We start from the raw sequence: 25,450 nt of genomic DNA on the forward strand, positions 1-25,450 counted from the left end.
GAAATTATCATAGACAAATGGCATGTCAGGTACTTGGTACTTATCAAAAATTTATTATTTGTATTAATATTATAATAAATCTGTTAATTTGCAATGTCCTGAATCCTTTATCATTGAATATCATGAAGCATTTATTATTTAAATTCTTGTATTATTTATTAATAAAGCTCCCAGCTATTAGGCATTGAAATTGAAAGCCACTGAAAATATGACACTATAAGATTAAAATTTCCAAGTCCTTTTCCACAGTATTTGGGTAGACTTCTGAATTAAAGGTTTAAAAAATAATTCAATGAATTTTTTCACTTCAGCATATGGTAAATGTACTGTATGTCATTTTTCTCTCTTTTAATGATTTTCAGATACATTTTATGTTTTTAGTGATATTGAACCCCCTCCTTCTATGGCTCAAATTCACTGCATAGCTGACAAAGAAATTGGTTGGCTGACTGTTGTACATTCCATGGCTAATGTTATTCCCATGGATGATCCGCTGGGACCAGCTGTTATAACTCTGCTCTTGGATGAATGTCCTCTTCCTTCAAAAGTATGCTATCTTATAACTTACATGGTATTGCATTCAAATATTGAACATAGTTGAGAAATGTTAGGTTTGTGATATACTAAATCCTTTCATGATGCTAAAGTTTGTGTTATCATACTTGGTAGAATCTTGAGATTCTAAGCAGTTCATCCCATATGATTATGTATCATTCATGTTTTACTGCTTCTCAGGTTTTGATTCATGCTACAGCTTTCTAGCATCATAGGGTCAAAATCATTGTTACAACAACTGTCATTAATAAATAGTTATCACTCTGAGTAAACCTTTTTTCTAGGAAGTAGCTTGATGCCAAGAAGTAAATTTGAATTTGAGAAAATATGATCTATATGCTGACATATCTGCAACACTTTGTCAATGTTTATTTAGTGATGGCATTAATCTTTTTCAGGTTAAATTCAAATCCAGATTTTTAAAAAATATTTTTTGGATTTGTTACCTTTTAGTACTTTACGTTAAAGATGGAAATAATTAAAATATATACAGTACACTCCCGATTATCCGCGGAATTGGGTGGCGCGGCCGCCGCGGATAACAAAAATCGCGAATAATCCGAAAAAAGCTAAAAATGGGTATAGCAAAAGAGAAAACAGTCATTCCAACTTTGAAAAATCTTTTTATGTACAATAAAACGTAAAATAAACAGCAGGAAATGTTTAACTAACGCTTCATATTTTAGTATATCACTCAAAACTAACCTAAAATGCATTTTGTTAATGAAAACAGAAAAGTGCTTTGTACTTACGAGAGGCGTCAAGGATACACAGAAAAATTAATACATATGTACTATTTTAATACTATAATGTATTATGTAATTACAAAAGCATAACTGTAAAACTACACATTTTTGAAGAAATCAGTCATTTGTGTTTGCTTCTTGCTTTGGAAGCATTTACTCTTTGCTTGGAAGCAAAAACAAACACTTAGTGCGGCAGGCGCGGATAATCCGCTCCGCGGATAATCGGGAGTCTACTGTATATAAAAAAAATTATATGTTACTATTATTATTAATTTTTTGGTTAGGAATTAAGTCATTTCTGACTAAACCTTTTATGTTAATCGTAAAAATAGAATATAGTAATGAGCTGACTAAACAAAAGAGAAGGGCAAAAAATGAAATTTTTATTTTTACACATAAATACGATTTCACTAAAAAAATAATAAATTTTGTCAAAAGAAAAGATTGTTTTTTTCTCAAATATGAAAACACAGGTGCACGTATGCACAAAAAATGTATTTTTGCTATAATTTCTAAATTTATTTCATGGTATTCTGAAAAACAGTTCAAATGCTACTTTTTTGGGGTCTTACACTCTTATCTTGCACTGTCCTCATATTGTCCGTATCTGCCTTAAATTTTTGCTATGAAATAATGACCATCACTTTTCTAATGCAATGGTTGGTATCGTCCGCAGTTCATTTTCTTTTCACAATTTGTAAAAAAGCAACTGTAACATCTTGACGAAACTCCAGGCGAAATGAATTGATCTACTTTCTGTTAATTGCTACATATAATAACTGTCTAATGACAGCAGTCATATTTCAAGCATTAATCAAATGCGTAGTGTCTTATTCTGAAACTGCTTAACATTTAATCTTTCAGGTCAGTTCTGTCCATTGTAGAATTATTAGTGGGACTGGAATGTAATGTCGTTTTTAAGCATGTTGTTGGTTTTTATCGGCTCTTTATGTACTTCAAAATCATGTCAAAGACATTTTGTGGTTAGAATGACTTATTTACTTCTAAGTAATTAAATACCTCCTTTTTTTGCGATTTGTGGCGAAATGGCCAGCCAAATACTAGAAGAGGTACATATTGTATGCTTTTTGAGTTTCAAATGGGTAGCAACGTAATGGTTTGCGATGTTTATCCGAATGTATTAGACTTCTGTAAATGCCAAAGGTGATTTTCTAAATTTGAATCCGGCAATTTCGATCTTTCCGACAGATACCGATCAAGAAGACCAACAAGGCAGAAGTGAAAGCAGATCTGTGTCAGATAATCAAGAATTGTCAAACACTCTTAACTAACCTTGGGCAACCATCTAAAAACATTTGCAGCAGATTAGCAAAGTAAAAAGAGTAGGTGTTTGGGTCCCGCATAATCTGCCCGAAGAAAACAAAGCTAACCGATCCACCATATGCAACTTATTGCTTCAGGGGCACAATATAGAAGCATTTTTTGATCGCTTGATCACTGGAGATGAAAAATGGGTCCTCTATGATAAACCAAAACGCAAAAGGCAGTGGCTTTTTCTCCAAAAGGCGCTTTTGTGTGTTTGGTGAAGTATTCGCGGAGTCGTTCATTTTGAAGTGCTGAACCTTGGACAAACTAAATGCAGACATTTACTGTGAACAATTGGATCAGTAAATCAATCTTTACTTGAAAAATATCCAATAGTTATCAACAGAAAAGGTATTATTTTGCAACAGTATAATGCAAGACGAACCCGGAAAAAATTGATTAATTGGGATGAGAGGTATTGCTTCACCGACCGTACTTGCTTGCATTTGCGTCATCGGATTTACATCTATTACGATTGCTTCAACATTTTTTTCTAAAAGGCGAAAAATTTGAAAATTCGAATGATATCCCAAATAGTATCTCCAAATATTTTGTTCAAAAACCAAATGATTTTCATCGGTCCAGCATTGAAAATTTGCACATTAGATGGCAAAATGAGATTATGGATAACGCGGATGAATTCATTATTGATTAAAAATAAAAACTTGGTAAAAAATTTTCTGTTTGAATTTAATGTAGAAAAGCGACATCCTCCTAACATGTCTGTGAATTTAATTTGATTGTTCTATCTATATGAATGCAAGAATATACTTTTTAATTAGTTGAATTAGAAGATGAGTGGGCCGGGATAGCCTGGTTGGTAGGGCGTTAGATTCGCGTCTCTTTGGTTGCGAATTCGAACCCCGCCGGCCGAAGTCACCCCGCGTGCTTGGTGGCTGACGCGCGTATTAATCTGACGTGGTCACAAAGTCCTCCATGATACCATTGGGGGTACTGGTCACAAAGTCTTCGAGATGGGGCTACTGGATCAGGGGTGATCGTTCTCTGATTCAGGTTTAAATGACGATCTGTAGATGAGTGAATGAAGTCCGCCGCGTAAAAAGGGTTGTAACGTGTGTGTAGCTAAGTCGTTCTCTTGGCCCTAGATGGCGCTCTTGAAAAAACAAGAGACGTACCCTTGGCTTAAACCACAAATGACATCTTAAAGTCAGTGGGCTTGTCTAGACAAGAGAGATTAGAAACAACAACAACAACAGAAGATTAGTAATAGGGTTAAAAAAAATGCGATGCCTGCCGAATCCTCGTCCAGTCTGACTCGAATATTGATATGTCAATTGCTAATAAAATATCCTAATTTGCAGATAAAAATGATTTCTCCTTCCACAAAGATAAGGGAAATTGAGATGAATTTCTCTTTTCACAGAGTAGTGGCTAAAGTTACCAATTTGGAATAGGGAAGTTTAAGCAAATTAAACAGATCAGGTATAGCAGATTCTTTTCTTATTCACATTAGGATATCTCATGCTTTTCTTTCATAAAGTGGATCTTTTTAACCATGACTACTGATTGCAAAAAATTCTATGTAAATTTTCAATTTTATGTGAGCCAGTTAAAAAAATGTTTAAAAAAAAGCCAGTTTTATGAAAATATGTGCATCACTCATTTTATATTTAAAATATAATTTCTTTATCAGGAAATCAAACCCTACTTAGAATATAAATAATCATTTTTCTCAAATGTAGAGGATTTAATGAAATTTTCATTTGATGTTCCCAATTGGAATATTGTTTTGTTAATAAATTACTATTTGATGAGATGTTACAAGATTATGTTATTAATTTGGACATGTGTCATGTTTGTTGTGTGATAATTTTGATAGTTGAGTCACTCAGAAGCCAATGCGGTTAAGTCCAAAACACAGAAATTGAGAAAATTAATGTTTCTTGATACATTAATTTTTAAAATTCTTGGTTTATTAATTTAATTAGAAAAGTGTATAAAGTATTTTTTCAAGGTGTAAACTCTGCCAAAAAACAAGATATGTACAGGATGTGTAAATAAAAACGTAAGTATTTATTGAAATAATGACAGCATCTTAAAAATTTTAGGACTTATACCTTTTGGCAGCTGAAAAAGATAAGAAATTTATGTAAAAATAATAAAATAACATTTATTGTCATAAGTTTTATGTTTATTCATCATAACAAACATCATCTTCTTACGAGTTATTTAAATGTAAATCTTGATCTCCACGTGTTGTCCTTAATGTCCTGTAAAAGTCGTATTTAATTGGAGGTATATACTTTAATAAACACATGATGTCTTTTTTTGTTTCTCTTGAAATTGTTCTGCCATTAGGATATAATATAGGTTGAGTTATATTTTTTAAATTTACTGGCCTACCTATTTTTTTTATATCAATTACATGAAAGGTATCATCCTCGTCAAAATTATATTTGAACTTAATGCTGCTTGGGTTTGACCTTTCCAATTTTATCCATCTCATATTAAGCCAATTGACTGTTAGTCCACTTGTTGATTTTTTTCTGTTAGTAACAGCTTCTTCCAATGGTTTTGTGGAAAGAAATTCTTGTGGATTCATTTCGACAACTCTGAAAGGGTTCTTTCTTTTACCATTTTGTATTATATGATACCAGTCACTAGGGTTATAAATATACGTAATTTTTTTTTGCATAAGCTTCTATAACTACAAAATCAGCATCATTAGGCAAATAACTGTGCCCACTTAATAAAAATTTAAGCTCAATTGATTCAGCTTTTATATCTTCACTCTGAACCAATTTCAGTAAACTTAACATAGATTTTATATTTCGATTCTGTCCTGAACATGAATCTGAATACATTATAATTTTTTGAAAGTCCTTTGCTTACAATTTAATGTGTTTAGTTAAACACGATGACACTTCTTGTGAACCCCGCGATGCTTGGGTTATAGGCCAAACATACATGTAGCCCTCGTTAGTCTTTAAATCATGGCAACCAAGATTGTATACATATAAGTTTCTCTTGTAATAAGCCACTGATGTGGATAGTTTCGGAAATGGTAATGCTTTTTCTAAATCAAAACTAAACACGTATATTTCGTCTGAAGCTCTTAATCGATCATTAGCCATACTATTTCGGGCAATTTCTGCATTTAGCAAGTGTTGGTCATGTTCAACTTCAGCTGCATTTTTTTCTTCATCTATTGTAGATTGTTTTTTTATTACCAAATAATCACATTTTGCACAAGTATCTTTTGAAGGTTGCTTAAAATGTAAGTTAAATTTTGTCGAAAATCTATGGTAATAAAACTTTTCCTTTACTGGTACAATTTGCTCTTCATTACATTGTTCGACATACAGGTTATACATTTTTGCAATAGAAAGGTCTGGATTTAAGCATCTGCGTCTGGGTTATGACCTCTTGTATAATGGCTTGAAATAGCAGGAAAGGAACTTATATGTTTTCTTACATGGGAATCATCTATTTTGTTACCTGGAATATGTTGCCCCCGGTGGTCCTTCAGATCTTCCTTTGAACAGCAATTATATAGTCGCCCGTTACTTATTTGATATGTTTCTATAAAATATTTTTTGCAAACACCAACATCTTGGCCGTTAAGTCTAATAAAATATTCAAAAGATTAAGATCTTGGTCCTTTGGTGTTATTCCTGGGTCTGGTGTTATTCATGTCTTTTGATAGCATGAACTCTAATTAACCCACTTAAAAAAATATTTTGCTTATAATGATCATTAAGCTTGTAAAAATTTTTCACCGCCTGTTTTCTTTGATAAAAGGTTATCTTGTGATTACAAAGTCGTAAACAGTTACAAGGTTTATTATCAAATTTCTTTGCAGGAATTATTCTTTTATTTCTATTTTGATATTGTTTACCTTGTATCCTTTTTTGTTTCTCAGCATTTCTAGACCATTTTCCAGGATTCCTGCTGAGTTTTCTACCAACTTTTCTGTTATTTTGATTATATTCTGTATCTTCGTTATCTGACGATGTATCAGAATCAATACGGTTAACTCTCCTTGAATTAGGATGAAATATCGTATCACTTTCACTGTGTTCTATTTCCATTTTTAATTTTTATGCCCTTACAATAAATCTTTTTTATTATTTTAGAAAGTCAGAGCTTTTACAGTTATTAAAAAAAAATTTATTTAATGTTTTTGATAACACAATAATTTTCGCAAACACTTCAACGTAATATTTTTGTGTTTTGACGCACGTGCATAAAACTCAAACAATTCTAATTAGAAGTAACGGTTACAGTTACTATGAATTTCTTGTTTTTCAGTGTTACCAACAAATATCGAAAGAAGAAGAAGAATTTAATTTTTATTTCAAAGTTCATGTAAAAAAATATTGATAAAAGGTGGACTTATTCACAATGGCTTCTGAAATTATTATACAATATATTCAGAAGCTATTAAAAAAAGGGCTGTCTAACCTAGAAAAAAGTAACCAACGAGTAAATCCTTTAATAACTAAGAAGATTATTATTTATTTCATCAAAATTTCCAAAAATCAGAAAATATCAAAAAATGGACTTAGCCGCATTGGCTTCTGAGCGGCTCAGTTAAAAGGTGTCCTATAGTTCCATAAATTAAATATATAATATGTCTTTTGCATACAATTGAATGCGTGGACATAACTTGAAATTCTTATTCCCATTATAATTTGTTTTAATACTATTGCTCTTACTGCATAAAGATTTAAGAAATGTATGAGCCAAAATTTGAATTCTTCATTCAGAATTTATGAAAATTTCTCCAAATCAGTTTAAGATGTTTTTTTCTTCTTTTAAGACTACAATTTTTTTTGATGAATACTTTGAGCTCTCAGGCATATATATATATATAATATGATTGATTGGAACTATTTCCATTTTTATTACAATAAACTTTTTAAGAAACAAGTTGAAAATGTGTGTTGAAAATTTTTAAAAACATGTCATCTTATCAAGTAATAGATAGCAAGATATCTTGTAAAATGGGTGCCTTGTATTCTCATTTAATATTAATTTCGAGCATCTATGGCATATTAAATGTCAAACATGGAGAAAGCTTTCATCCAAATAATGTTAACATTGATTATCGAAGGAAGTGGAATCTTTCCACATGGCTAATACTAATGATATATAGTATAATCTTCATTCATTGTTTTTCATACATCAACAATTGAATGTTAAAAATCAAAACAATCTGTAGAAAAGTATTCATTTTTCATAGAATTTTTCAAATCAATATTTTGTAAAAAAAATTTTAAAAAAATGTATCAATATTCAGGTTTTTTGTAAAAAATATGCTTTCCAGGAATAAAAAATTTCTTATCCAGTTTTATCATTAAAAGTTAAATTAATGTATTTTAATGGTTCCTTTTCCTTTTTAGGAATCAATTGCAAAGCTTTCAAAAGTGTTTTGCTTATCTAAAGAACAAGCTCTTCAGGGAAAATTCAATCCTACTCGGCACAGAAACATCTGTGTTATTTTGGGCTGTATTGCTGAAAAACTTGCTGGTAATTAATATTATATTTGCGTAAATTAATAAAACTTGTCACTGAAAGTTGTGACATCTTGTAAGAACAGAAATATCCTTCATTTTCTTTTAAACTATAAATGTGCCATCCTGGTATTCACATTTGAAAATTGAACCCTATTCTTTAATGTCCTATTGCATATAATAATATATTTTTTTGTTACATAAATTTTTGTAAATTAAACACTTTTCTGAATTATTTCATTAAACATATGTTTTCCTGCCTTATTATTTTACCATTTTGAAAATCTTTAATTTGTGTTATTAAATTCAATCATCACTCTATAAAATAGCAAGTGCAAAGAGGAAAAACAATTTCAATTATATTGTTTTCAAATTGCAATTATATTATTTTCAAATTGCAATTATATTATTTTCAAATGATCACAATTAGCATTGTAGCATTTCAAAATTGCAAGATTTCCAACTTTGTGTAAAATAATGTAAAAACTGTGTACTTTAAGTTAACTAGCCACCTTTGGCAACCAGCTTGTTTGCCCAGATTATTTAATTTTTAGACTGCTAAATGATTAATATAGCATGCATTTTAAAATTTCATCTTGTTATTTGATACATTGATAAGCATAACTTGAACTGAAACAGTTTACTATAAATTACTGTGGGTGAAAATTAAATAATGTATGCACAATGAAATAAAAGTGCAAACCCAACTTCAAAATTAATTTCAATTTAAAAAAATACCCTCTCTTACATTTTGTATTTAATTGGCCATCCAAAAGAGATTCCTGGCTTATTCAGGTTTTTCCTCCTTCTTTTTTTTCTTTCTATGTTGAGGTTCTGAAAATAAAAATCTGTGTACTCGTGGCATTCACGGCCTTGCTTGAGGTCTCTAATTATATAAAGAATAGGCGGTAAGGAACATGTCAGTCTACATCAAAACACAAGACCAGGAGAGACATAAATTTTTTGCTTTGATCATTTTACTATGAGATTTTGATAGGGAATTCTTTGACATGTGTCAATTTATGTCAGGAAATTTTAGGTATATTTGAAAAAATGTTGTAAGCATTAAAGAGTTTTTTCCCTTCACTCAGAATATTAGAAAATGCTGAATCCACCTGTTTTCTAGAGCAAGTGTAGAATTAAATTTAAAAAAAAAATGAATTGGATCAGGAAATAAGAGAATATATTAGAATGAAGTTAATATGGCTAAATTAAGATAAAAATTAGGATATAAGATTTTAAATTAGACTTTAAAATATCATTGTGCATGCACACACACACACACACACACACACATAAAAAATTATAAATTGAACATAATTGGTAATCATGTATAAGGGAAATTACATTGTATTAAAAAAATTAAGAGAAAAAATTTGGTTTTGAAATTAGTTTGTAAATTTTGTGAAAGAGCTCCTCCTTCCAATTTTTCCTATCAAACTTGAGAATGTTTGCAAATTTACTTATTATATAACAAATTTTTTGTAACAAAATTATAAACACGAACATGTATTGCTATTGTAAATTTAATACTTGATTTTGTTTTTGTTAGTAATTACTTCAGAAAAATTGCAATTTTTTGCAATTTCTTTTTTGTTGCTTAGTATAGCAAATGCATTTAAATGTTTTCTGCACACATGCTTGACCAAAGACATTTATTAATTTTAATTTGCTAAAAGAGTGCTCAGAGCTCTTTGTAGTAACTGGCAACATAAAGTTTTAAGATAGTTAAAATATTTAAAAACAATTCATTAAAAATATTATTTATTATGTATTGCAGTTTGTCTTGTTCGTTATTTACATCCCTTTTATTTGAAATCAAATCTGTCAACAAACCAATTTTCTGGATTATGTTTTCATTTACTTCTTTGTTTTAAAACTTTTTTAACAATGTTTTTAATTGATTAATGATTTAAATAATTAATTTAGAAAAGCATGAATTAATTTGACACTTTTAAATCTATCTCCCATGCAATAACAGTATCAATTATAATGTTAAAAAATAATATCTAAATTCCTCTTTAATTGCAGCCAGTTGCCCCATTACCACAGAATGAAGCCGTATAAACAGCCATGTATCAGATATAATATTTGACCATAAGCCTATATGACTTATATGCACTTTACTATATTTGTTATCGTCATTTTCATCGTTATTTTCCGATTCGATCATATTTGTATAAACATTCGATTCTTCAACAAATTTCACCATTTCTAAATTTCCATTACAAGATTGTATACTTTGTGTGGAACTTTCTTGTCCAGTTGAAGTTTGAATTGTAACTTCTGAAGTCAAAGCAATTTCATTGCCAAAATTACTTCATAGAAAGAAAACAGATCTACTTGTGCCCTCTTGAAATTTAGCTTTTCTTCTTTTCTGCTAATTTTCATTTTTGACACCTAGAGGGATATTTCATTGTCATGTGCATGATTAGATCTAGCAATATTAAACATTTTATAGTATGAACTTTAAAATTACTGTATGCTACCTTAGTAGGACCGTTAATCTACCTATTTTAGGTTTATAATATGTTGCACGCTTGCAGTGGGCTGTAATATATCTGTAAATTAAGGTCTGTTTCAATTAAATTTCTTCTATCTTCTTTACATTCCACTATTATTTTTCAGAATATTATTTTAGTTCTTGACCATGTTGGGACCCCCTTAATCCTGGGGCCCAATGCACAGCATTCACCCCCCCCCCCCCAGATGGTCAGCCTTGCACTCAAGTATACTTTCTATTATCTAGTCTCTGTACTGTTATCATTGTTAAGAAAATAATTCTAAATAATAAAATGAGGAATAATTTGATATGTTATAATTGTTTTTTTCCCATTGTCAATAATAATTTTGGTGCAGACTATTCCATCTTAGGCCTGACATCTCATATTATTGTTATCATATATCAATGAATATTTAAATAATTAGCCACTTTTGGTGACCTCTTGTTTGCCAGATTATTGACTTTTTAGGTTGCTGAACGATTGTTATAAAATGAATTTTTCTTAAAATTTTTCCTTGTTATTTGATACAACTGAAAAATATGAATTTAATTGATCAGTCTTCTACAAATTTGCTGCTTTTGCAAATTAATAAATAAAAGTTCTGTGAAATAAAGTCGGAAGGAGAAATCCTAGTTCAGAGTTGATGATTGGCAAAAGTATATGGTTGAATGTTTTGATGGATTAGTTTAAATTTCATTATAACACTAAAAACATTATTACAGATTGTGCATCAAATTAAAATTAAAAAAAGAATTTTTTGGAAATGAAATTTGTATCATCAAATAATTTAATGTTTTAAGTTATAAGATAATACAAAAACCATTTTTTTGGAAAATAGCTTTGGAAGATACAAACATAAATTTCTATAAGTCATTATCTGTTTCCTGAAGATTATGTCCATTTTTGTGCTTATTTAAATTATCACCTGCTTATTTGTATTTTTTTTCTTTTACTTCTTTCCTCTGACTGAATTGAGTTTTTGGTGACACAATGAGTACTCTCCAGAACATTTCCAATAATATTTTGCTGCTGTATTAATTAGCTGATCATTAATTAAATGCCACTGTAAAAACATTAAATAAAACAATCTGAAAAAATGTTTTTTTTTTTTAATTTTAATGTTGCCATTCAAAGATAAGTAATGGCTTGCCTCAAAATTTTAATAATGAATTTTTTTAGCTTTAGTGAATCATTAAGTTCTTATAAATTCCTGTTGTTCATTCTTTAAATGAATTGTGGAACTTACAAGTTGCATATTTTTCTTCTGCTAATAATCTAAATATTTTAGTTTACTTATGAAATGGTACTTTTTTTGTAATGCATATAATTTATGTAATAAAATTTCAGCCTTATAATTTTCTTTCCTTTATAATAATCATCCTATGCAACACATTTAGAGACAACAATCTTTTATTTTCATGAATGTAAATACATGTACAAATTCTGATTCCTCAGGTTGTAGATTTTGAACTTCTATGAATTTCTTTTATAATTTAGATTTTATTGTTTAAGTCCAAGTAATATAAAGAGTAAAATTATGGCACATTAATTTGAAATCTTTGTTTTAAGAATCAATATTGATATTTATTCATTATCATGCCTGAAAGCATCTTTGCCTATTATTTTTGCAATTTACAATTGCTTTATTTGTTTTATAGGTCCAAGTAGCATAGCTCTTTTAACTCAAGATGCAATGGATTACCTCTTCACTAATCTTGTAAGTTAGTTTTTAGTAAACATTTTGTTTCATATTATTTTTATAATATACTAACTATGACATGTATTTTTCATAATATAAATTTGAACATTTTAAAATCATTTTCTTATTAAATTTAAGATTGTCTATATAAACAAAAGTGGAATTTATAAATTGTTTATTGATTATAGAAATCCAAACTGTTGAACAGATTTTATTCAGATTTCTCTTATAAGTGATATGAAACATAAGGAAGATGGTTTTAATGAAGGTGGTTTTCAATATAATTTTTACTAAAAACTATATTCCCATGCACAGTATTTTATATTAGATTACTATAAATGATATTCCCATGTATAGTGTTAAACACATATGTGTCCATACTATGTTTTTATGTATGTGTTTCCAAGCATAGCTTTTGTGCATTAAAAATATTTAGTTTCATAGAAGAGATTATTTAATTTTTGGTATTCCTTTAAACTAAATATATTAGTGTTACTTTAAATCATATTTATTTACCTCCAAGTTTTCACTCGTATATTTAATGAAATTTTATATTAATTTTTGATAGTTTAAAAATTTTATAGTACAGTGTAATTTTTTTGAAAATTGTAGGAGGCATAAGAATCGTTTGATGTTTTCATTTCATTAAAAATAAAATTGCAGATATTAATAGGTTTTGTTCATTGATATTTTATATAAAAATATTGCTTATATAAATGAATGCTTTAGAAATGTCTTTTGTAACCCTTTGCACTTCACTGACATTGTTATGGTGCATTAGGTTGTATGCATGCTTTAGATTTAAAACACATCTAACTCAATTTTTTTATTCATATTCATGATGTAGTTACTCGGATTAGCAACCAAAACTGCTAATTATCAACTCAGTAAAGATCTGTCTGTATTGTTCAAAGGAAAATTACAGTTATGTGTACTTTAAGCTTAAAGTGTAATTGCAATACAATGGTACCAATAGAGTCAAGAGTTTTGTGTTAACTGCAGGGTTGCCACGGCACCGGGAACACTGGGAAAATATCGAGAATTTAAAAATCATCTCGAAAACAGGAAAAAAGCAGAGAAATTTGAAAATTTCAATAGAAACTAGGAAAATACAGGGAATTTTAAATTTCTTTTTTTTTAATCTAAAAAATGCTGATTTTTGAACATTAAAAGAACAAAAGATTATAGCCATAGCACCAAAAACAAAACTGTGTAATCGCAAAAACTCTTCCCTTTTCTACTAGTTTCGCTTTTCTTCTATATAGATCAGTCTAATTTCGATTTCAGAAACGTTTATTCTTTTTACATGAAATTCCTGAATTGCAGTTAATGAGAATGCACAAGATGGCTATAACTGCGTTAGAGAATTAATCTCTTTGGCAGAAATATCAGCATTCAATTTGCGGAAGCATCATGGTGATGTTTAGTGACTCACACTTGAGTTTATTAAATGGTTTGTTTATTATTTAAGAAATATGAGCTTATTTAGAGTAGATTAAAGAATTTTTTTGAACAGTGAGTTGATCAAAATCCATATTTAATACAGATTGGATGGATAAAAATATAAATCCTGACTTTGCTGAATGGGTTTGAGAAGTTCTGCAAAATCCATTTGCTGTGCACTGTTCACTTTGTAAGAAGATAATAAGCTTGTGTAATATGGGAAAACAGGCACTTATTAGTCATGCCAAAAATGGAAAGCATACATAATTGCATGCTAGTCCAAAAAAGTCATAATTAATATTGGACTTTTTATGTAAAAGGAATGCAGGAGAAGATATATGCCGAATCTGAAAATGTTAAATTTGCTGCTTGAAAATAAACCATTTTCAAAGTTTTAGTTCCAGAATAATCATTTAAATCTGAACTTTTATTGTCATTAATGGTTTTGCATCACATTCGACCTTTAATGCATTCACTTATATATCAAAAATTTCACATTTATTCACTGATAGTGCATTTGCCAAAATATGTATTTTAGGTCTACAAAAAAGTTTTACATTATTTATTATGGATTAGTTTAACTGTCTCTTAAGAAACCTTTAAGCAATAAAAAGAAAATTGTAATATTCTTTGACAAAGTTTTGAACGGCTTTTCTCAAAAATACAAAATGTCTCTTACTATAAGATAATGGTGTTAATCAACCAATAATCCACAACCAAGAATTTCCACAAGATATTGGAAGATTGGGCCTCAATATTTTTAAGATATACCACTGACCAAAGATTGCTTGAGAACTTTTATCAGATTTATATATACAGTTGCTTTTGCCAATTAATATGGATGGACCAAATGTAAATAAAAAAATTTTTTTTTTCCCAAACATATTAGAAAAGAACTGAGAATGTAAAATTTTTTGATCTGAGTACTTATAGATTGCACATAAATCCGATGTGTGTTTCAGCACGAACATAATAAATGCATTGAATGGAAAGTTGATATTATTCTAAAAGCAATGTATAGAATATTTAAAGTTATTCCATTTGCTGATTTCCTAGAAGTTAGAGGTTCTTCTGAGTTTCCACTGAAGTTTTGTTTTGTATGCTAGGTGAAAAATATCAGTGTTTGCAAAAGTACACTAAAAAGGTTTTTGATTATATAAATGCCATCAAAAACATCTAAAAAAAACCAAGTCTCGCAACTCAGTTCTTCTATCGTAAAAAGTTGTGAGATCCATGTAATACCAAGTCGGTCAATTTATTCAGTTCATACTTAAGGGTCCTTCTGTCTTCAGTTATTACGTAATTAGCTAACCTAACAACATCTTATAGTGACCATATCAATAGTAAAATTCTTTTATGGTTTAAATAAATAGATTGACTTGGCCATCGCATGAAAACACAATGTATCTTTACATTAAATTAGATTACATTAAATATTATATTAAATTAGATTGTTTAGTGCGATTGCCAAGTCAATCTATTTATTTAAACCATAAAAGATTTTTAATATTGATATGGTCACTATAAGATGTTGTTAGGTTAGCTAATTATGTAATAACTTAAGACAGAAGGACCCTTAAGTATGAACTGAATAAATTGACCGACTTGGTATTACATGGATCTCACAACTTTTTACGATAGAAGAACTGAGTTGCGAGACTTGGTTTTTTTACAAGTTATGTTTTTGATGTCATCTAATTTCTTTTTGTTGATAGTCCTTTTCTTATTTTGTATGCAGTCTTCCTCTTTTTCTTTTCCAGTACTAATTCTTGAGCTTCAGCTACGGTTTTTCTCAAAGCCCACTCCCTGTCTCTATGTGTTTTTCTCGTAAGCTTTGATGTTACAATTTTTGACAAGTCTGGACGGTAAATGCTTCTTAGTCTGTTGTATTCACAAATTGAAGATTTCTGCGCTTTAATACTTCCAAAGTCAACATTTATTAGATGTAAGTGGTACAGACTTGTAACTCTCGAAAGTGCCACGTAAGCTTGACCGGATGTGAATACTGCAGAACCGATATCCATTAGTGCATTATTTAGACTTAGGCCCTGACTTTTGTGCATTATTACAGCATAGACTAAACGTATGGGAAACTGTTCGCGATGAACATAAGCTCTATTAATAATTTCAAATTTAGTTTTGACCGGACTAAGCTCGTAAACATGTTCTTTATTAAATGCAATGTATATTTTCTTAATTATTTTTGTATTTTCAGGATCAACCTTTACTCTTTGCGCGATACTGATAGAACTATTAATTAAACCAAGACTCACGTCAATATTTCGCCTTAACATGACTTTTACTCCTATTTTTATAATTATGTTCTCTTCTAGGCCTGCAGTCATAGAAACATCGTCTTCATATTTTTTTTATGCATTCACGAGCTCTTTTTGTTAGGTATCTAGGGCAATCTATGCTATCTACAGCTTTAAGTTTTATTTCGGATGTGGAAGAGATTTAAGCATTGCAGTATTTAATTGTTGATACGTTTTTTGTAGGTAATAAGCAAACGGTATCATCAGGAAGTTTCGAGAGGTGTTCAATTACTTCAATTAATCTGTTTTCATTTGAATTAGATTTGAGAGTTATTAATCTAGTTGAGAGTAAGTCGCGGTCTTTTTGTGTAGTCACACCTAATATTATTCTATTTAGCATTTCAACAAAGTCAGAGTCATTAAGCTGTCGCACGTTAATTGTCAGTTCATCGTATATGAACAGTTCAATCCACAGATTCGGTATACTGAGGGAACCTAACAACTTGTTAGTTTCAGCAGTTGATAGTTTTTCAAAAGATGACTTTCCTCTTACCGTCGGAAGCTGTAAGTGATCTCCGAAAACTTCAAGAAGTTTTTTTTTCCCCAACCACCCATTCTGATCGTCGCTTGTGTCGAATATTTCAGATAAGCGTAAATGAATATATGTTAAAGTATCATTGGATATCATCGACACTTCGTCTATCATAAACAACACCACTTCTTTAAAATCTGATCTCAGAACTTGGAGCATTTCATCAGAAAGTGACTTGTATTTCGGTGTTTGCTTGTGTTCTACAGGCAGCTGCAACAGTCTATGTATAGTCAATCCATTCACATTGAATGCAGCTATTCCTATTGGAGCACTAACTGCCACTTTTTTTGTTTAAATGCGTCTTAACCCAAACTTTCAGAGTTTTTATTAAAAAGCTTTTTCCAGTTCCACCCACAAAACAGCGTAAAACGTCAGCGTTATTATGAGTTGTGTCCATTTTATTTGTGATCATATCGAAGACTCTTTTTTAATCGGCATTAGGTTTTGCGATCATACTTTGAAGATTAATTTGCTCTTTTTCTACCAGATTGATTCTCTGAAAGTCACCCATTGCGTTTGCAGCTTCAAATTGAATTATTTCAAATTTGATATTGTTACAAATCTGTAATTTTGCTTCCCATCGCAAATAGTGTCATCATAAGAAAGACCGTTTTACAGTAATCTGTATTGGATGCTGTCGGATGCCGAGCTAGTGATCCCAGAGCTTGGTGACAAAATTGGCGACCATTTGGCGACTTGGCGACGAATTTGCCGACAAAATGGATAATGCTCGAAACTTCGAGTAATTTATCGATCCGTCCATTATTTCACGCATATTTTAGTTTTTCCTTGATTTGAACACTAAACACTAATTGTATTTTAAATTTGAAGCTTCTATGTCTGCTAGAAATGCCTTAGAGTTTTGATGATCGGTCAGTCAGTCAGTCAGTGACAAAATTCACAAACTTTGACTAGTTATAATTCTTAAACTACCTGTTCAAATTTAATGAAATTTGAAATATACCGTGTTTATATAATGCCTGCTTTGTTACTGAAAATTCAGGCTTCTAGTTTTATCCACAACGAAGTTATAGGGGGTCGAAAATGGCCTGAACTGCTTCGAGAAAAGGATGGTACGACCGTGCCGCTTGTTTTTGCTCGACTTGGCGGGGGCACTGCCGTTCCCCCAGATAAATACATAGATTTGAATTAAAAAGAAACTTTTTCTGGATCTGCCATGAGTGATATATTTTAAATGCTTGTCAGATAAATTGATTATGACCTAAATTAACTACTCTTAAATATTCTTCAACAATTTCTTTAAAAATTTCAGACAATGATACTTTTTTTATATGAAAGTCTTTTCATTTTTATTAAGCAATTAATAAAGAACATTGCATCAAAAGAAGCACAATTGAAGAAGCAAAAATATTAGATATTTATTTTTGATAAAGCTTGTTGATCCTAAAAATCTAAGGTTGAGGAAAAGTATCGACATTTGAATAGTGTCTGCAAGTTACTTGATTATTGGTAAAAGTACTGGAAATTGGGGGGAAAAAATCTTTTGTTTTTAAAGCAATGATTTATATATGTGAAGAATATTATAAAAAATATTTGAACACATGCCCAAAAATTTTACTGTCTCGTCTTGTTTAAATCTGCATCTTGTTTAAATCCACATTTATTGTGGATTTAAACCTTGCTTTTTTAACTATTTAAACCTTGCTTTGAAAGAACCTTGCTTTTTTAACTATTTAAACCTTGCTTTGAAAGAACCTTGCTTTTTTAACTATTTAAAACTATGAAATATTGTTATTCCATTATAATTAAAATTTGTTATTCAGACATTTCTTCTTATATTGCATATGCATACAGGGAAAATACAAAATATTTTTTTTCCCTTGGGATTTTCATTTGAGTGGCAAGCCTGGTACTGGCATTCCTTCCATGTGCTAACAATGAAGTGTATTTTTTTACTTTATGTGATTATTTGCATCATGTAGCCATCTAAATTTGATTTCATATAGTTGTAATTTTTGTATTATAAATGCTTCAAATTTGGCTTTCATTTCAGAAAACCAGGAAAATTTTTGTGATGAATTAAATGTTTAATTTTTATTAATAAAAAACTGTGCTGCCATAAAAAAAGTATGAAATAATTCCTTATCACTTTTAAATTTCTTCCAAATAATAAAATCTTCATCAATATATGTTAAAGCAAACACAGGCTAATATTAGAAGTAAAAGTATATGTGTTTTTCATATTGTTATTAGTAATGAAGAAACTGTAATGTTGGATGTTACTACAGTATTCATTAGTAACTGTAATGTTCATGTTACTACAATATTACATTATTTTTCTCATACTATTTCTTTCATCACCATGGAGAACAGTTTTATGAATATATTAAATAAAAATAATCAATGCATATAGCAATTACCAATTTATGTTGGCGAATTTTAAAGTAAAAATTAGCTATAAAAATATTTTCTCCCTGCTATTTAGTAAATCAGTTGTTTGCTTAATTCAAAAATTCCATCTTTTAATCAATTCATAGAATTTCATTCTTTCCAAAATTGTTTAACCTAGCCACCTTTAATGATCAGTTATTTGTTTATTATCTGTTATTTAAAATAATGTTAAGAAGGATGTGATTCTTCAAAACCTCCATTTTTTAAAAAATCTTTTCTCATTAAAAAAAAAAAAAAATGTGCAGTTTATTACGCCTACAAAAGTCATCTTTCCACAAAATTTGTATTTATTGGATGAGGATGGATGCTTTTCATTTCAGCTTGGAAATCAAGATTGGATGCTGTAAAGAAATTCTCCAAATATGTATTGAAAGTATATGTTGATGAATGTCCACAAACATAATAGAAGAAAATGCTCTTTCATAATTTGCTATTGCAATCAGTATAGGTAATTAATCCTGTTTATTGGAAACATACTGTTTCTTTGATGTTAGTAAAAGGCCTCCTGTTTGGCGAGTTGCAGAAAAAGGTCCTCATGACTTGGATGGACACAAGTATCCTGCTGCCAGTTTATAGCAACTACAGCAGAAGAAACTAGTGGATAGTTGGTGATTTGAAGTTAAAAATTCCAGACAGCTTCCATTTATGTCAAAAAAAAAAAAAACATGTGCTATGCTTACCTGTTTTCATGAGCTTTTAAAGTTGAGCTGAGTTTAGCACCATGAGCTCGTCGTCTCTTCACAAACAAATAGTCATTTCAGAGTCATTTGATGCCATTCCAAATGTAAAGTGTGAGCTTATGTCTCTAATGAAATCTGCATTTCCGTTGTATCTAAGGAAGGACTATCTTAAAGCTAAAGTAGGCAGAAATTTCTTTAAGAAACTGGGATTCAATGGCAAGAAACAGCAGCAGCTTCAAAGCAGAAGTTTTTCTGGGAAAAAAAATATTAATGACAAACAGTTAAGTCCAAGGGAAAAGCTAGTGTCAGAGGAAGCTTTTTTAAAAAAAAAAGGGGGGGGGGGTTGTCAAATAGCACAGAAATATTCATCTGGAAAAAAGGAGGTCCCAGGTCTTAAAAATTTCTTCCGCATTTGAATCTCATGCACAAAATGAAAGTACTTATTATGCCAATGTGATTGATTCTCAAATGCCAGTTGAGTTATGTCCATGAAAGACCTGTAAACCCCCTCTCCTCCAAAAACCCATTGATGTATCCAAAATATGCCACAAAGGTCCCTTGACCATTAAAGAAAGTTTACTAATATATGCTAATGCAATATATTTGCAATAAAGAATTGCCTTTTCTTTTATATTTGTTGTCATGTATATATTTAAATTTATATTTCTTAAAGTGTGTATTTCTTAAAGTGTCAATGTATTTCTTAAAGTGTCTTTGAGAAAATCATATCAGTATTGATTTCTTACTTTTATGCATATTTTGAAATGAATATAAAAGCCATTGGAGCTGTAGTTTTGATAATTTTTTTCTGTACAATAACTATTTAACTCTTTGCATATTTTTCATTTGTTCGTTGTGTCATGCAACATTTTCAGATTTTTTTGTTGTGTTTTTGGTCAATTGTATTTCTGTATTAAACAAATTTAATGAATCAATCCCCTAGCTACAAAATTGTACAAGTTGCTTCAATTTTTATTTTAAGTGAAATGAATGCTATCAGTGGTTTTATGAATTTCATAAAAAATCTATAAGAATATACAAAAACAAATAAAGCTAAAAGTAAATCGAATGAAAATAACTTACTAGTAAAATATTTTCCAAGTCAATAAACAAAAATTATAAAGAAGAAACATTGTATTTATAGTGCTTCAATGCTGTTATATCTTATTTTTACAGCATAAATGAAATAATCCGAATTATAAACATTGAATAAGCCTTAAGATAGTAAAATTGATGCTACCAGTAGTCATAAAATCAATTGTTCATTTTTCTCAACTACCATTCTTTTCCTAGAGAAAATCCAAATGCATTACTTCAATGTGCATTCTCTGCAGAAAAAAATTCTTTGCAGAGAGAGAATGAAAGTCACTAAATAAAATATTTGATTTATATATACTTTGGTAATTTTTATTTCTCCTGAAAGTTCTTTCTCCTAAATAGGCCATTAAGGGTTGTCTACTTTCTTCTTATTTCTTTTTTGAGAGATACTATAAAGTAAAATTGAGATAGAGCCCTCAATCTCAACAACTGGCCAGCTTTCACTAATTTCCATCCCAAATATTTTCCCTTCCATTGCAAGCATAATTAATCCAAGTTGTCAGCTAACCAAATAAAAATGAATGGTCAGGGAATTCTAGATTCGGAAAAAATCATGGGAATTTATTCTAAAATTGAATTTTATTTTTTGCATAAGTGGTATGAAACAATGTTGCAAATCATTGAAAATCAGCCATTTATTCAGAGTCGGAAACAAACTGCGCATGTGCCATATGATGAGATGTTTATTTTTAAATTTTGTCTTTATTGAATTATTATTGTATATTTGAGAAGTTCTTTCTATTTTTAAGTGCAGCTCCCTTGTATCTAGTTTATGATGAATTCTATTTCAAATTGTTATATATGTTGTTTTAGTTGTGAATGTACTAGTCATTGTTTGTTTTATTTTTATACTAGCTGCCTTTGGTGACCAGCCGTTTCGCCAATCTTAAAGCTCGTTAAAATTTTAATAATTAAATATTGTATGTAATTCCTACTTTAATAGTTTCTTTATCAAAATATTTAAAACTTCAAATTTTGATAGTCATATAATTCACTCATAATATTATAAAAGCCTTCAGTCATAACGTAATATGTATCTCTCTAATTTTCTGTTAGCTCCCATTGAATTTATGTTTTAAATTAAAGTGGAAATGATTAATCTGCAATTAATATAATAATAATTTTTACTGAAACAAAGCATTTTTTATAATATGATTACTGAAAACAGAGTCACTGAGCATTTAAACCTTATGGGCACTAAAGAATATCTTTCTTAATTTATGTAATATCTCAAGAATTTGTCAACATAATTTTCACAGATTGATCATGAGCAGATCGATTTATTAAAAATGTTTAATTTTAAATGCATCAGACATTAAGAAAATAAATAATCGTTCGAAAACAGGTTAAAAAAAAACTACTTAAAAACGATGTACTTAAAATTATAAGCATATACGAAAAATATATAACATAAATAGAATTTAATTACAAAAGCACACAACTAACCTAAAAATAATTTAAATCAAATTCACATCCGTTGAAAGTAGTTGTCAACAATCAGAACACAATGCGCATGCGTGAATTTTTCTACGCCAGTTGGGTAACGCTATGCAAATTAGATATTTTTAATTTCCTTTATTCTGTTTTATTTTAATTCAAAAGTACTTTAGAATGAATCCGAAATATCGATTGATTAACAATATTTAATTTTAAATGCATCAAACATTAACAAAATAAACAGAATCGTTTGAAATAATCGGCCAAAAAATGTTAAGCCTAACCTTATTAGCGTGGAAAAGAAGAACTGTAGCCTTATTCATTTGGTGATGGGGAAATGAGAATTTTATTGGCGGGAAAGTTAGTTTTTAATTAATAATTAACATTCTAATTAAAAATTCGAAAAACGGGACCCCAGGTGCACTTTTCCGACCTTCAAGGTATACATGTACCAAATACGGTAGCTGCATGTCAAAAGGTCTGGCTTGTAGACACACAGACACACACATTGAGCTTTATTATAAGTATAGATTATATACATCACTCTATTTATTGTTTTAAAAAATGTACTAATTCATTGTGATTTCTTGCATAATTTGTGAGATTACAATGTTAATCCAATGTTTTTTATTACTTATGAATTCATTGTATTTAGATCGAAAATATATTTTAGTTTTCATGCTCCTAGTCAAAATAATTTAAATGGTTAAATTAACATTCGTTTCTACAGGCAGAATAAGAATTGTTGAATAATTTTTTTATTTTTTATTTTGATGCAATACTCCTTTTAAATTAAAGGTGCATAGCATTATTGCTAATATTTTTTTTCAATAATTTTTCATTATATATTAGTAAATATTTTTTTTTTTCTATTTGTGGAATTATTTCGCTTTAATTTGAGTCTAGGTAAAGGGTATGAATAGAAAAAGCCCTACAGAAGTAAACAGATTATTTCATTACTAAACATTCTGCCTATGCATATGCAATTTTGTATTATATCTTTTGTGAATAAAACTGGTTGCCTAAAAACTTATTTCGACATCCATACATTGTTAGTATTGGAAATGAAGCTTTGGTAATAAAGCTTATTTTAAGTATAGAAATTGAAAAATGACTTTTTGTTATGTTTTCTAAACTTTAAATTTTATTTACACTTACATTGATTTATGCTAAAAAGATAAAAGAACTAATTTATATATACTATTAAGAGCATACTGTGCAATAAATATGCGAAAGAATATGAAACAGGATAATTTTGAAGTTTTTAAGCATGTCCAGAAAAAGGCAGACTAATTTTTTAAAAATAAAACCTAGAAAAATCAGGAAAAAGACTGCAAAATGATAGCCACTTGACTAACCAAACCGGAATGCTCTATCATTATTATGCTGCTATAATTAAAAATAATGAAGAACATGTGATTTCATCAAAATTTTGTCAACCTACCTATATTAATGTTATATAATTAATATCATTAATATGGTTGCCGGAGATGGCTAGTAATGATAAGATTAGTTTAATCATGTCAGTCAACTTAATTGCATCACAACAAAATTGTAATAGAAGTATAATAACAATAATATTAGGAAAAGTGTGCAATAATGATAGAGCAATAATATTATATTGATTAGTTGTATTTGAAAGTGAAGATTGTCAAAGTTTCCATCACAGTTGTGGAGGTTATGTATTGTGTTTATTTTAATTTGCAGCATTTCTCAAAATGGATAGGAAAGACCTTTGGTGACATATTAAATGATCTTGAGTATTCATATGAAGCAAATTGAGATTGATACAATGATTGCATCAGGGAACTTTGTCAAGATGTTTCTTCATAGAAAATATATAATGAAAAATTGTATTTTTGATTTCTTTTGAAATCAAAGAATGGTAAGGGTAGATTATTCTCTTGGCATATCTAGGAGACAGAAGTTTTCATATGAAATAAAAAATTTTGATAGCTGTTCTAATAGTGTTTTTTAGTGTTTTCTTGAAAACTATCACATTTTCCCCCCTTATAGAGTGTTATTCTTTTTATTTTTTTATTTCCTTTCCATAATGAAGTATAATTTTTTCAATTCCTCTCAAAAATGAATTGTGGGGGAGAGCATGCCACATCTAGAGGTCATAAACTTTCATATGAAACAAAAATTGGGAAAAAATGTACCAGTGGTTGAAACTGGTTAACATTTATCTTACTATTTTGAATATGGAAATTGAAGTGCAATATAGGAAATATTTTATTTTGGATTACAAGCATTGTGTTCAGGTTTGTTATAAATTTTGTTTAATGAAATTTGTAAATTTAGTTAAAGTATTTTTGTATGTATTCATTTATTTTAATGCTTGTGTTGTTAACTGAGAATGATTTTAAATTTTAATATTAAATCTTTTTAATTATTGAAATTTTGATTGTTTGCATTTTTTTCCTTTCTTTTTAAGGATCCTAGCATGAACACATCTGTGATCCTATTCTCACTAATTGCCTTAGAAAAATTTGCACAAACAAGTAAGGAAAATTTATATATTTAAGACTTTTCTGGAGCCATAGATTTTCTTTAGAAAAATAGTTTCTATATATGGAGGTATACAACAAAAATTTTCATATAAAAATATTATTTATACTTATTATAGCTAAAAATAATTCTCAAAGATTTTGTTATCAGAAAAGATTATAAGTTAAATAAGATAAATGTATCTCATATGTGTCATTGAGCTATAGCAGCAACAAAAAATTATGCAAGATTAGAACAGTGTATGTAAAAACAGACAAATAATTAAAAAAAAAAAAAAACTTTCTAACTGATCACATTATTTTTAGCTTTTGTACTATAAATCTTTTTCATAATCTTGGTGCAAGATTTTTTCTTCAAGTTCAATTTAGTTCCAATTTTCTTATAGTAGACACAGTGCTTAATAAAATAAATGGTTTAACTTTTAGTGTGAAAGAGTAATTCATCTTAATAAAAGATGTTGTGACTGAGTGTTTTAAGAAAGACAGATACTAGCTAGATCAAATATAATTGCATTTAAAATCTAATGAGCTACAGTCATAACGCAATTAACACATAAAAGAATTTAGGCAAATTCTAATGACGCTGCATTTCCGATGGCTACAAGTTGACTTCTTGTTTCTCTCTCTAGCTGCTCCTTTTATTTGTTACACTCCCCTTCTGGTTCCGAAAAATTGTCCTCGGTAAGGAACCAGCAGTTTTACATTTTTGGATCATT

The 25,450-nt window shown here is 29.3% G+C and overlaps 1 protein-coding gene across 2 annotated transcripts in view; it reads left to right on the forward strand.

Moving 5' to 3' along the window:
- LOC129971607 (RING finger and SPRY domain-containing protein 1-like) overlaps positions 1-25,450 on the forward strand; it is a 63,963-nt gene that overhangs the window by 6,965 nt on the left and 31,548 nt on the right. For both annotated transcript variants that reach the window (XM_056085537.1, XM_056085539.1), the window contains exons 3-6: positions 382-547; positions 7,994-8,120; positions 12,267-12,325; positions 24,662-24,728. In XM_056085537.1, coding sequence (XP_055941512.1) covers positions 382-547; positions 7,994-8,120; positions 12,267-12,325; positions 24,662-24,728 — 419 coding nt within the window. The remainder of the gene's footprint in view (positions 1-381; positions 548-7,993; positions 8,121-12,266; positions 12,326-24,661; positions 24,729-25,450) is intronic.

The sequence above is a fragment of the Argiope bruennichi genome, chromosome 6 (genome assembly GCF_947563725.1).
Source record: "Argiope bruennichi chromosome 6, qqArgBrue1.1, whole genome shotgun sequence".
NCBI classification, from domain to species: domain Eukaryota; kingdom Metazoa; phylum Arthropoda; class Arachnida; order Araneae; family Araneidae; genus Argiope; species Argiope bruennichi.